The sequence below is a fragment of the Euleptes europaea genome, chromosome 5 (assembly GCF_029931775.1).
Source record: "Euleptes europaea isolate rEulEur1 chromosome 5, rEulEur1.hap1, whole genome shotgun sequence".
Classification (NCBI taxonomy): Eukaryota; Metazoa; Chordata; class Lepidosauria; order Squamata; family Sphaerodactylidae; genus Euleptes; species Euleptes europaea.
In genome coordinates, this window is record NC_079316.1 from 67,977,096 (window position 1) to 67,991,581 (window position 14,486).

At 39.9% G+C, this 14,486-nt stretch overlaps 1 protein-coding gene across 5 annotated transcripts in view; it reads right to left on the reverse strand.

Moving 5' to 3' along the window:
* FGFR2 (fibroblast growth factor receptor 2) overlaps positions 1-14,486 on the reverse strand; it is a 165,066-nt gene that overhangs the window by 64,988 nt on the left and 85,592 nt on the right. For all 5 annotated transcript variants that reach the window (XM_056850348.1, XM_056850349.1, XM_056850350.1 and 2 more), the window contains one exon: positions 5,725-5,848. In XM_056850348.1, the coding sequence (XP_056706326.1) occupies positions 5,725-5,848 (124 nt within the window). The remainder of the gene's footprint in view (positions 1-5,724; positions 5,849-14,486) is intronic.

Consider the following 14,486-nt stretch of genomic DNA (forward strand, 5'->3'; position numbering starts at 1 on the left):
AAGTGTTCAAGTAAGTATGTCAGGTTTATCCTGGCTCCCGTGAAGAGTTAGTCAACAGCAGCAAAAGTCGTTGCCAGAATGCAAGTTTTGACTTGGCTGTGCTTACATGAATTTAACTCTTTCTAGAAATTAATTGAAGCTCCACTTGAAATATTAATTTGTCCCAGTTGTTGCTATACCTGAATGCAACACTGCAATGGATATTACTTTTCAAAGCTAGAGATGCACTGAGACAAAAAGGCGTAAACATTTATTTGGAAATATAAAATCAATAATTTAATGAATGTATACAACCAAGGTAATGTAAACCAAGTAAGTGAATGGAAGGATGGGAATGTAGGGAAGAATTTAGGATGGGTTCTACTTTTTAATTTAAAAAAAAACACCTCGTTTTGTATGAGCAACTGCTAATTGTTTATCTTTCAAAAATGGAGCACCATGTGGCTAAAAGTGGAGATCAGATTATCCTAAAGTCAATGCAGTATACTGTCTCAATTAAAACATCACAACAAATCATGATTTGAATTTTAGCATGTGGGTGCACAAATGAACAGTGTTTTAGGCTGCAATCCTAACAACACTTTCCTGGGAGTAAGCCCCATTAACTAAAATGGGACTTCCTTCCAAATAGATCTGCTTAGGACTGCTCTCTTCGCCCGAATTATATATATGGAGTGACTAGTAACTCCTGTAAGGCCACTCTGATAATGACACAACAAAAATGTTTTGATCATGCAAAATCTGAACAGCAAGTTTTATGATATAATTTTTGTAGGGACAAGATTCTTTTCCCAGGCAGCAACACTGCTTTTCTCAAGATTCAGATTTGTATTGCCATAATCAACAAAATACAAGCACAGATTACTCAGGACATAAAGGTAGTGCCTGTTAACTTTTAGATTCTCACCTATGTAATGCCCATCATTGCACTGTTTCAAGAAAACATACTGGGGGGAAATAAACTTCAAATTGTATTTGATATTGTAATGTTGAGCTTTGCAATATTTTCTTAACAGTCTGGTGAAAAGAAGAGAAGCTTATATGAGTAAAAGCAATTGATTATCCATGAAATTTCTAATTTACACTAGGAATAAAAAAGGGAAACACAGACAGCAACACTGAAATAACAAGTAAATGAAATGTTTTTTTTAATCTATCCTCAACTGTCATTTTAATGCAGTCTCTGTAAACTGAGCTGTATACCTTGGCAAGGTATACAAAGCAAAACAATACATAAAATATGCAATGAACCGGCAAAAGTAAATAGGAAACAATTGTTTGTCCTTTCTCATAGCATAAAATATATTTATCTGGTTTATTACAAATGATATATATATTTGGTATATAAAATAAACTATATTTATCTGGTATATTACAAATGAGCAAAACCTTAAACAGAAGGGTTTGGGGAGGGGACTGCCTAACATTAAGTTGTTGAACTGGAAACTGTGTCAGACAGCAAAATAACCAAGCTGAAAGAATGGCCAGGCATGTTCATGGAGGCTAGAATATGTGATTCTTTACTCTGACTGGTAGATGCTCTCCAGGCTCCCAGGCAGAGAGTGGTCCTCCTTCCACAACACCTGCCACCAGAAATCCTTTCAACAGGAGACACCAGGGTTTTAAGATGGAACCATCTGCATGCAATGCTTGTACTCTACCACTGAGCCACACTTCTCCCCAGTTTTCTTCAGGCAGCTAGGACTATGTATCATGGAAGCCAGGATACTGGTCTAGATGGATCTCAAGTTTCCATGTTCTACAAATTGGTAACAAATGCCATTACCTGGGATGGCTAATGCTACTTCTGCACTTCCACAGTCATAATGCCACACTGCCACATGACTGACTAGCGGCCCAAGTCCCACTGTGATCAGTATTTAAAGACTACAGTAATGATCTCTTTGCATGAGCATGCCAACAAAGTGGCAAAAACAAGATGCAGTGATCAGGATCCAAAATTGATTTCTAACATTTTAGTTCAAATAAACCAAGACTATCTTTCCTAGAAGTAAGACCCCCTGAAAAACGTTGGTCTTACTTCTGAGTAGACCTGCAAACCACAACAAACAACCAGATGCCATAACTTCAGCACGACCAACAAGACACCGGAGCGTATGAAGAGTAACCAAACTGTATACCTAAGACCATTAATATTTTACTTCAGGTCCACCAGTTTGTGTAGCTCATAGCCAGCTATTCTTGAGTACCACTAAGAGGTTTCTGCTTTTATTCAACCCCCCCGTACACACAAATTTGCAGCAAGCTATTTGATAGTGATGTATTTGCTACATTCACAATTCTAAGCTAACAGCTGAGAATATTTAGAATATGCACTTCAACTGAAACCTCTCACATTCTGCTAGCTATTAGTGTACACATGATGAAAGATTCAGGTTTTGGAAAGTTATTACAGGCAAGTTAATAATGGCTATTCCCAACAAGTATTGTGTCACTATTTGGCAAGTGATTTTCTGGGAAAATTCCAAGATCAGTGACCTCATAAAAGATTTCACTACAGTATACCACATAGTCACATTAGTATAATGCAGTGCCACATTTTAACACCATTCATTACTATTAATATCAAGCAAGTCTGCTCTGATATAAGCTAAATTGTTTTTAAAAGAAAGTACCCCTCTCAGAGACAAGATGGGGAATATTTCAGAGACAAGATGGGGAATATTTTCAACAAATGGTTTAGCCAATAAAATAACAAGAACACCCCCCCCCAAAAAAAAACCCTGAGTGGCTCCCTTCCCCATATCAGTCTATGCCTGTGTATTACTAGCTACTTAACAGCCATCAGTTATGAATAATATCTCTCTTCCCACCACAGGAGAAGATGAAAACCAATAGAAGAGAAGATGAAAACCAATATGCATACTTTTAAAAAAATTTCCCTTAAGTTTGAACTGTAGGAAATGTCAAAACATAGATGCATCCTTCTATCATATGTGGTGGTCATGCAAGAAAGCAAGAAAATATTGGATATACATGATGAAATGCAAAATAAATAAATAAATAAAGTTCACAATGGATCCCAAAAGTATGTTATTATGGGTCACTTGCCCATGCTTCTAGTTGCCCACTGGTTCACTGAGGGCAAATGCTTATAAAAATGGTGTCAAGCTGGCAGCAAGATTTCACTTCCAGCAAATACATGGAAGGAATGTCACATGACCTCGATGTCATGCCAGCAATGTAATATCACTTCCAGTATTCAATGGAAGTGACATCAACTGCCAGCAAAGTACCATTTCTCCCTGTTCCTGCGCCCCCACTGGCTGCCACCCATTACTTAGTATGATAAAGACATTGGTAAGCATCAGGAAGATTTTTACTTGCTCTATTTGATAGGTGTTTATTTTCAGAAGGAAGAGACCCATAAACTAGGTAAATTCTAGGGAAAGCTGCAATTGCAATCAGAGTCAAAATATACATATAAGCCTATACTAATGAAATCTTCTAACTAAGAAGGCTTGAACCCTCTCAGTGTACTTTTTGCAGCACCCACTGATTACTGATTTCTGAATACCCAAACCAGCACCTCCGCAGGAGAACTTAAAAGTAAAGCTATTTTAAGATTCCAGGCTCCCGCCAGGGGTGAGGAATTCCTTCCCCCCACCACCCCCAGGCCCAGCTCCTTGCTGCCAATCAGTTGGCCAGCAGGGGGACTTACCGGCAGTGTAGAGAGGCCTAGGCCATCATAAAAATGGCTTCTACCACAGAATTTTTGCCCAAATACTAAAGTGTTATCATATCACTGGCAACGCGAGGATGTCAATTGTGGTGTGTTCTGGAAGTGACGTCACCGCATCGCTGATGTTGTCACTGCAGTGCCAGCCTATGCCTTTCCCTGTTGCTCTCAAGTTGCAGGAGGGACCTGGCAACCCTGCTATAAAGTGGGAACAGCCCTTCTTGGAATGTAGTTCTTGAGAATGCTCTACATGCTTGCAGCACTCTGTCACATAAAAAGATGAATTAGCTGGCCACCTCTGAAAATCTCTTGCCTTGAAAACTGTATAAGGGATGCCATAAGTCATCTGTGACTTGACGGCAAAAAAAAAAAAAAAAGCTGGCCAGAAAGAGGACTAGCATCTCTTTCATCAACATACTATCTTTCCCTGGATCAAAGATGGCAGTTTTCGACAGAAGGCAACATTCTGATACGCAGTCCTCCAACTGTACTCTAGAAGTGGTTGCAGTCTAAGAAAGCTATACCACATGACAATTATGAATTTGTAGTTCAGCTCTGACTGGTCCTCCCACCTATGTTAATTAGAATGTGAAAACTAGGGAGGATCTCCTTTTGATCTTTACCTTATAATTAAGGCCATTTTAAGTTTCTTCCAACTTTCTACTTCACATTTCAAACCGCAGGTCATTTCTAATTGTCTTGTGGTTCTCAAGAACCCAGAGAACATGACCCATCAGTCTTCCAACTGGGACTGACAAATGTTTAGAATAAAACCACGAAGAAGAGTACTTGGTGCTTTCAAAAGCAAATAAGTCAAATACTAATATACGTCTGCCACCAAAGACATAGTAAAAAGGACCATTTCATGAATAAACCAACACCACCTCCTGAAAAAAACATAACAAATATTACTTCTTTTTAGGGAAGAGACTTGATCCTTTTAAAAGTGCATTTCTGGACCCTCAAGGGTAAAAAAAAAAAAAAAAACCATAGGCCCCATGATGGCAATTTAGCACTCACAAACTACTAATCATGATGGAAAATCTTGGCTTTACTGTTTACTTTTATGATTCTCTCTATGAAAGTAGCAGACAAAGCAATAAATGACATAACTCTCATTACCATTCCATTCATTCATGCAAGTCACTAATATTTTCTGCCAGGAAAAATAAACTGTGTGCAGAATATTCCTGAATGTAAGGCATTGAAAAAGGTTTGAAGAGGAGATTAGGGGTCTTCTGGTAAATATTTGCTCAGGTTACCAAAAAACAGGTAAAAATCTTCACAGTTAAAGTAGAACTGGACATTCTGTGGGGATTTTTTTTAAAAACCCACAAATCTATTCAGATGGTTCAATTCCTGACCTAATTCTTCTTTTCCACAAGCCACTCAAGACCAGAACCATGACCAGCACAAGAGACTAGGAAATGTTCTTTGGAGAAAACGGAATATATTCCCTCTGCTTCCTTCTTTGCTTGATACTGTGGACACACCTACTCCCTGGTGAGTGAACATAATTCAGCTGCGCCCTTTCAGCAGCTGGTCTGTGCAGGATGGAATCATGTGGAACGTAATTTACTACAATTCCTGGCAGCCGTTGGAGCTGCACCTTCAATAAACATTGTTTAAACAAGTGTTCAAACAAAAAATGGTTTAGTCTCCAGGTTGGTTCACCTCAGCTGAATAGAGAGCATGTGAAATAGATCTATCCACAACTCTACAACAAGGTATGCTACCTTAGATCTTATGGCAGCAGTCTCCCCACTGCAATTTATGCCTGCCCAAAGTGTTTGAAAATGGCTAGAAATGATCAAAAGCACTTTTTATTTTGCCAAGGAACTATACTTGAATAAACCATTTTCACTCGGGCAGCCCATTCCTGAAGGAGGGGGCAGTTAGGCAGAGGCCATGAGCGGCAAAGCCGCGCTTTCTCCTCAGAGACTTCCCGGCCGCATAATAACAATATTAAAGGGGAGAAATTGAAAATAATAAATAAAATAAATAGACATTCAGAATTTACTCACCAACGACATCAAGATGGTATGTGTGATTGATCGACCCATGTATATTCTCCACTATACAGGTATAATTTCCCTTGTCTGATGGTACCACGCTCTCCATTATAAGACTCCAGTGCTGATTCCGTACCTATTTGAATTTTAAAAAAAGATTTTGAACAGGTGACATCACAATCTTTATCTGCTGCTCATACATAAAATGGATTTTAGCTCATCAAAGTATATGTGCTATAGTGATTGTGTTAGACTGTGATCTGGGAGACCAGGGTAAAAATCTTAACTCAGCCATGAAACTCACTGGATTACTTTGTACAAGTCATTATCTCTCAATCTAACCTATTTTATAGGGTTGCTATGAGATGAGAACTAGCTATGCCTTTCTGAGTTCCTCAATATATGGAATTTGTAATACTAACTTCCCTCCCATAGGCTAAAAGGCATCCCAGGTACTCAGAAAACCAGGGGTGTGGATAGGGTTTCCATCTGCCTGCCCCCAGTCAGCATTTGCTCACTAGACTTGCCCACTGATGAAGAAGAAGAAGTAGTAGTAGTAGAAGAAGAGTTGGTTTTTATATGCCAACTTTCTCTACCACTTAAGGCAGAATCAAACCAGCTTACAATCACCTTCCCTTCCTCTCCCCACAACAGACACCCTGTGAGGTAGGTGAAGCTCAGAGACTGTGACTGGCCCAAGGTCACCCAGCTGGCTTCATGTGGAGGAGTGGGGAAACAAATCCAGTTCACCAGATTAGCCTTCGCCGCTCATGTGGAGGAGTGGGGAATCAAACCCGGTTCTCCAGGTCAGAGTCCACCGTTCCAAACCACCGCTCTTAACAACTACACCATGCTGACAGTCATGGCAGGAGAAAGTGGGGGGGGGCTGCATCCAAATTCAGAAGTGATGGGCAATGTTCTAGGAATCCTCTGAAATCTCTGTGGTCTCTAAGGTAGAGATTTGCGGGGGTTCCTAGAGAGTTGCCCATAAGTGATATTGCTTCCTGGTTCAGACACAATTCCCTCCTCCCCATTTTCTCCTGCCACAATGATCAGCAGGCCAGGCAGCCTAGGTCTTAACAACTCAGCAAAGTTCCAGTTGCAAAGTGCACACCAGCCAATTATGCAAACTCATGTTCCTTATTAGGGTACTAGCCATAATAACCATTATCATTCTCTAGTTGGATTTCCCTCCTGTTTATCATAACAGCCTCATTAGGCAGAAAGGCACCTGGTCTGTTGAAACTGGGCTGTAATGTTCTGTGTTTGGGCTTTGAACTTTAAAGCATATGAAAGGAGATTTTGTTTTTTCCCCTTTTCATCTCATTTTTTTGGGGGGGGTTACATTTAGGAGGGCAATGATGGCCTCCAGGTCAACTATTTGATATAAGATAATGATCAGCTCCATCAAGAAACCTCAAGTTTGCTTTGTAAGTTCAGTTCGTTATTATGCTCCAGGAAACAGTCACTGAGAAAATCAAAGGTCCACTTGTAACAAGTACTGTTACAGTAGATTCCATTCTTTTCACAGTGGTTCAGGTAAGATTAGTCCAAACTGAGCATGGGATTTAATACAGTAATTTATTAGTCAGCTAGAGAGGTATAGATATACAGAGAGGTGGAAAGGACAAAAGATGCAGTGCAGTCTTGGGGTACACAATATTTATACTTAAACCTTCTATGAAATGTATGCCTTTACAGCCCTCATATTATTTACAGTAATGCTTATCCAAACTCTCTCGATTGAACAGTGGACCGCCAAACCAATGTGGACAATCAACCCAATCAGTATTCATGAAAGGATGAAGTAATTAGGCAGTGGATATTGTGCCACCTGTCAATGGACTTTCAGCCCCTCTGGCAAACTGATAGGTACATTCTACATCTTTACCAAAGCTATTTTTCTACGTTACTGTTACCCATATAATGAAAACTGTGAGCTGTCCAATAGTGGTTTCACGATGCACATGTATACATACAATTTCGTTTTAGTTTCATAGAATAAACCGCTCATGATTATTATTATTTTTAAATGTTTGTTTCAGTAACCAATAGTAACAATTAGTATGATTTATTTAGCATTTACATATTAATGGTAATGTAATTTATCTTGCATTTCTTCACAATCCCTCTGACGCAAGCCCTGTTACCATTTCTGACAAGGAAGTAAAATGGAAGATTACTTCACATATTAGAGAAAGTAAGACTGGTTAATTCATGCTTCCTGCTTTCACTGGAATATATGAGAGATGTACCTATGTGTACCAGTTCCACAGTCATTCCAACTAAAGGAAAAAAGACCAACATATTTAAACGTCCCTTTCTGCTACATACGTATCATTTGAAAAAGTTCTAAAATATAATAATTTTCTCTATAGTAGCCAGAAATTTTCCCCAGGCCCGAGGGAGTAGGGACTTGGATGCAGTTCCAAATACACTGGCTTAAAAAAAAAAAAAGAGTTGGTTTTTATATGCTGACTTTCTTTACCTTTTTAAGGAGAATCAAACTGGTTTATAATCTGCTTCCCTTCCTCTCCCCACAACAGACACCTGGTGAGGCAGGCGGGAGTTTAGAGCGAACAATGACTAGCCCAAGGTCACCCAGCTGGCTTCATGTGGAGGAGTGGGGAAACCAACCTGGTTCACCAGATTAGAGTCCGCCACTCATATGGAGGAGTGGGGAATCAAACTTGGTTCTCCAGATTAGAATCCACCACTCTTAACCACTACATCATGCTGGCTCTCCAATAGTACTATCCTGAATCTCAGCTTTTACAAACCTACTTTCTTATCATTTATCCAGGACAGGGGGAAAGTGCTTTATACGTTCTGTCTTTGTAAGATACTTTTTTTTATAGCTACCCAAATTAAACCAAGTCTTTTTACCCTATCTGGTCTGAAAGAAGAAAAACAGACAGCCGTCTGAGAAGGCAGCCATTCCATTGACTAATGTGGGAAGATAACACTCTCAGTTACATTACACATAGCATGAACATGTGGCTGTTGCCAGTTTGGAAAAAAGAAAACTGCTACACTGACTATTTTCATCCACTGTTCTAAGTGAGATGGATTCTGTAACTACATTTTAGGCCACAATCTAAACCTACTTACATCATCCTAGACAATCACTTTAGGTGTGCAAACCATTTATGACACCATGTCAAAAAAATACATTAATAACGGTTCAAGTTATTCATCTTGTTGACAAAGCAAAGACCTAACAAGATCTATTTTTCTTCTTCCCTGACATGAACACAAGCTGCTGGGAGATTGCTGAATCAAGATGCTAACCAGCTAATCAATCTTGAATTGAGCAAACTCTTTGTAAGTTTGCCTACCAAGGCTTTGATTACCAAGTTTGATTACCAAGGCTGGACAGCTTGTCACTCAGAGCTGACAGCTAGTAATTGCTTAAGAACACAACCCTTCTTTGTTTTTATTAAACTAGTTCCAGGGAGCTCTGCATTACTCAAAACAGAATCCAAATGGTACACAGTCATGCAAGATGCCATCAACATTAGCATGCACTGTTTAGAGGCACCATATTTACTTCAGAAAAAGGACTCTTTATACCAGGTCAACTGATTATGCACTAAAAGGTTTGTGTGTGGGGGGGAGGAAGGACTCTGAAGACAGAAGTTGCAATCCTGCAACCACAGACAGCACAGAATGGCTGAAGACGATATAAAACTTCTCCACCATGCTGCTTCTATGCCTGGCATGCTACAGATCTCAAGAGCCCCTGCAGGGAGAATGGGGGGCAGCTGTTCAAAGATACGGAAAGGCCTTGGCTGAAAGTGAAAGATCTGTTCAAGCCACAGCATAATCAAAATGGAAACAGTGCAACTGGTGCAAAAGCAGTGGGCTCCTAGTTGAGCCGTACATGCATTACTCCATGTCGTTCTACCACTCCTAACAGCTACACCACACTGACCTTTAAAGTATCCCATAGACAATCAAGTGTCTAGCTTATTTTAGATGCATGCAATCTACTTTAGCCAATTCAGGCTGCAATCCTAAGAACATTTTCCTGGAAGCAAGCCCCTCTGAATAAAATGGGGCATACATCTGAGAAGACCTGTTTAGGATTGCTCCCTTGGTCTATCAAAATTTCATAGAATGCTGCATCAAATATGCACTGGTATACCCACTAGGACACTCAAGCTGTTTTAACAAGATTCTTCTTAGGCATTTATGAGAATCCCTTTGCCAAGGATACACTAGAAATAACCCTTGATAGTCATGCATTACAGGATAAACAAGAACAGAAAACACGTACTGGGCTCCAAAACAACAAAAACTACATTTTCAGGTTTAGTCCATGTAGGGGACCTAAATCGACTGCTGGATTCCTATGAACAATGAAAGCACACAAGTAACCTATTTACAAAGCCAATCCTCATATTAGTTCTACAGCATGACTTTTGCCCTGTGCCTGCCAAAGTGGGTTAACAGACAAATGTTGTTTTAATTCAAAGGAAAGCCAAAAAAAAATACTGCTTGGCTTCCTAAGCAGGTTTTGACAAGTTCTGATTACAAACCATCTCAGGACTAGAAATGACAGACAACTGAAAAGGACCGTTTTATAAAAATGGGGACTTCATGAATAGAACTTTTTCTGCTTGTAGACAATATTTACTTTGCCAAATGTTATGACAAATGCCCAGACTGCAAAGGCTTAGATTGATGGTATCATACTTGTCTTTCTCTCTAGGACATCTCCAGACCCAACCATTAGATGACATAAAACCACTCAGAATAATCCAGAAGGGTACTGTTCATGCTATTGTTTGGTCATTGTTTCTTTTAGTACAGTAAGTGCTCAGAAGAACTTTGTTCGCAAGAGAAGCAGAGCGAGAGTTTATGAGAAGCCTTGCCATCTGCCATTTATTAATTCTACTGAACAAATTTACTTCAGCTCTAATTGAAAGTGCTTATCATTTCTCTAGTATCAAACGCCTGATAAGCTATGTAAACATACTGTGCATCTTTCTGATCACTTCATGCAATTAGGATTCAAATAAGGATCCAATAAGCACAGTTCAACATGATCATTAAAAACATGTGAATGATTTACAAGGATTCAATGCGTATCATAAACCACTCAGTTTCTATATAAATATCCTAACGATCATTAGAAGAATCAACTTCAAGTGTAAGCAACAGCATTCATATGCAAAACCAGATCAGTAAAATGAAGAGAAGGGAGCCACATGGGCTTACATTTTCCATAGCGCCCCTTTCTCCTGTTCCCTCCTGCACAAATCCTCTTTTTCCCCCAGTATCCATCATGATGCATTATGTCTTCAATGTGGTTAATACTGTGAACACATGAAGGTGCCTTACACTGAATCAGACCCTTGGTCCATCAAAGTCAGTATTGTCTACTCAGACTGGCAGCGGCTCTCCAGGGTCTCAGGCAGAGGTCTTTCACATCCCCTACTTGCCTGGTCCCTTTAACTGGAGATGCCGGGGATTGAACCTGGGACCTTCTGTATGCCAAGCAGATGCTCTATCACTGAGATACGGCCCTTCCCCAGGGTTTGAAAACGGGCTTTGTTCATGTTACAGAGAAGGCTCATACAATTTGTGCCCAGTATACACTTGGCTTTTCTTTGAACATGCACAGAGTAATTCTTACCATATATTCGATGCATGTACAGCATATTTTACTGCCTTGCCTTCGCATAATCCAGTTATTGTAATCCAGTTTTGGCATTGTTAATGGCATGTCTTACACTTTTTTATTGCATTATTTTCTAATTTGGCAATTGTAAAATTAAAAATAAATTAAAAAAATAAATGGCACAACTGAGCACAATTAGCACACAATCTAAAGCCAACATTTATCCAGGTACTAGTCCCCAGTTTTATTTTTAAAGTGCATTGTGTTGACTCTTTCTTAGAAACAGATGTATGCATGCATACTCAAGTTGTGCATTCATCCACTGTAACATGGGAACAGGGCTACTGTTTTCAAACTCTGGTTTAAAGCTAATCAATCTCAGCCTTTATCTTGCTCAAATATAATACTAAGAACTGGAAGGAAATTTCATGTAATATCCTATATATCCAATCTGACACTAAGGGTTGTAGTTCTTAGTAGAATCTCTATAATTTCCTTTCCACATGGTGGGCAAAGTAAAGACCTGGCCATTGACCCTTTGCCATGTGGCAAGTAAGTACTCTCTTTTAAGTTGTGGGGAACTTTAAAGGAGGACAATAGAAACAGGACCTACTCTCCACACAGAGAGTACAGATGGCCTCATACACATAAAGCTGCCTTATACTGACTGAGACCCTCGGTCCATCAAAGTCAGAACTGTCTACTCTGACTAGCAGTGGATCTCCAGGGTCTCAGGCAGAGGTCTTTCACATTACCTACTACCCGGTCCTTTTAACTGGCAATGCTGGGAATTGAACCTGGGATTTTCTGCATGCCAAGCAGTTGCTCTACCATTGACTCATGGCTGTAGCAGGGCATATCATTCTTCTAAGAATTTAGTCCCATACTTGGCATGCATTTAATATTTCTTTGCACCAAAAAAAAACAAAACACCACAATTTCTTGTCGAAGGCTTTCACGGTCAGAGTTCATTGGTTCTTGTAGGTTATCCGGGCTGTGTAACCGTGGTCTTGGAAGACCACGGTTACACAGCCCGGATAACCTACAAGAACCACAATTTCTGTCCCAGAAACCAATGTGACAGATTGTCGGAAACTGAAATCATGAAGCAAGCCACACAGAAAAGGGGTGGGGGAGTGCTGCTCTTACAGTCTCACTGCTGGCAGATATTTGCTGCCACAGGGCAAGATGAATGGGTACGTGGCCCCTATAGACTTACATCTATAGAATGAAAACTATCACATGTTTACCCAAGCTAAACTTTAGTGTGTAAAAAGGGCTGTGGTAATGTAGCTTATCAAAACACAGCTGTGGAAACAAACACCCTTTAATACTTAAAATAGCAAAAAACCGATAGGACTCAATTTACTTTCTGGGAGGTGAGAAGGAAAGTAAAGAGTCTTGTTCGCTCTTAGTGGCATGCATTATCTTGCAAAAGCCCACACTGAAAAATGACAGAAATTCTTCAAAAGACCCATGGCCATGTGCATGAGGAGGGGGAGTGGGCAGAACTACCAACGAGTCAGCTTGGAAAAGAAAGAAGGGGGCAATGGCCCTTTGAAATATGACCTCTGTGCATATCTTAGAGAACCTAAGAGTTTCCAAATGTTTAAGAAACAGAGTCAGTCACTGCAGAAGAATCAACTCCTGGATTATACTTCCCTATAGCACAGGTATTATTTGTACTTTTTCATCCGGCATACAAACTGAACAGACTGAACACACAAAGGACAAACGTCTAACCGCACAGCTAACTGACTGCAGTAACAAAGACACTGAAGATGGTAAGAGAGACCACAGATGAATCAAGGAATCATCAAGAGTTTTTGCCTTCCTCTAGCTACTATTTCATCAGAAGAAGCCGCCCGCATTTCCAACGACCGAAAGCACAAGGCTGCCTGCATTTGCAAATATCAATATTCCCGTGTAACTCGAGAGGATTTGTATCTTTTAGTGGGCATCTGGATTAGGAATACGTCTGCTAGAAATATTATACCTATAAAAACAGAAGTTCCCTAAAATCAGATTTCCAAATAGGGTTGCCAGGTTCCTCTTCACCACTGGTGGGAAGTTTTTTGGGGTGGAGCCTCAGGAGGGTGGGGTTTGGGGAGGGACCTCAATGACATAGAGTCTAATTGCCAAAGTGGCCATTTTCTCCAGGTGAACTGATCTCTATCAGCTGGAAATCAGTTGTAATAGCAGGAGATCACCAGCTACTACCTGGAGGTTGGCAACCCTATTTCCAAAGCCCACCATATTGGTATACATATTGGTGAACATGATGGAACAGATTAATTCTCCATATAGAATGCTGAATATATCAGCCACCACAAAAGTTTTTTTCCCCCCTGATTTCAAGCATTCTACTAAAGCAAAACCATAATGACAGCGGTAATCCCCCTAAATGTCTAACTGATAAACAAGGCCCATTCAAACTCTTCTGAATAAAAACTGGGCTTGCTGATTATTCTTTATTGCAGGCATCTGCATAGGCCTGATCAGTTCCTGTTGAAGAACAGGAAGAAATCTCACATACAGAAGAATGCCAACAAACATCTGTGTGAATATTTTAACTCTTCCTTCCATTCCATCAAAGACCTTCCCTCTAAGTGGCTGCCCTCAAAGAAATTGATTCAGATGAATTGAAGAGCCATGAGGTGGCAGAACAAGGAATGATACCAATGAACCAAGGGCTCTGAATTCCTCTTGTATTAGAAAGAATATGAAAGAATGATCTCGTGGACTTGCTGTTATTTAGTCCATTTCAGCATCTAACAAAACAGACTGGAAAAAGCTCACACTCTTAAGAGAATGATAATACGAAGACCCTTTATTAATAAGCAGTTACAGAATAATGCTATTCTGAACTTCCCTTTTATGTTCCTGGATTACCTCTGATTTGATCCATGATCTGATTGAATTCATGGATCTGACCTACAAATTGTGGTAGATGAAAACTCAGCTTTGGAGAACCACACAGAGGAAACCTCAGGTGCATACACTGAGGTTACTCTGCAAATGTGTCTCCAGATTACTCATATAGACATACTCCAATGGAAAGAGAACACTATCTTGTGTATGTGTGTGGGTTTTTTTAATAGGTAAATTCCACCATCCCCTTTATTGTATGCTGCTTTTGCAGCTTTGG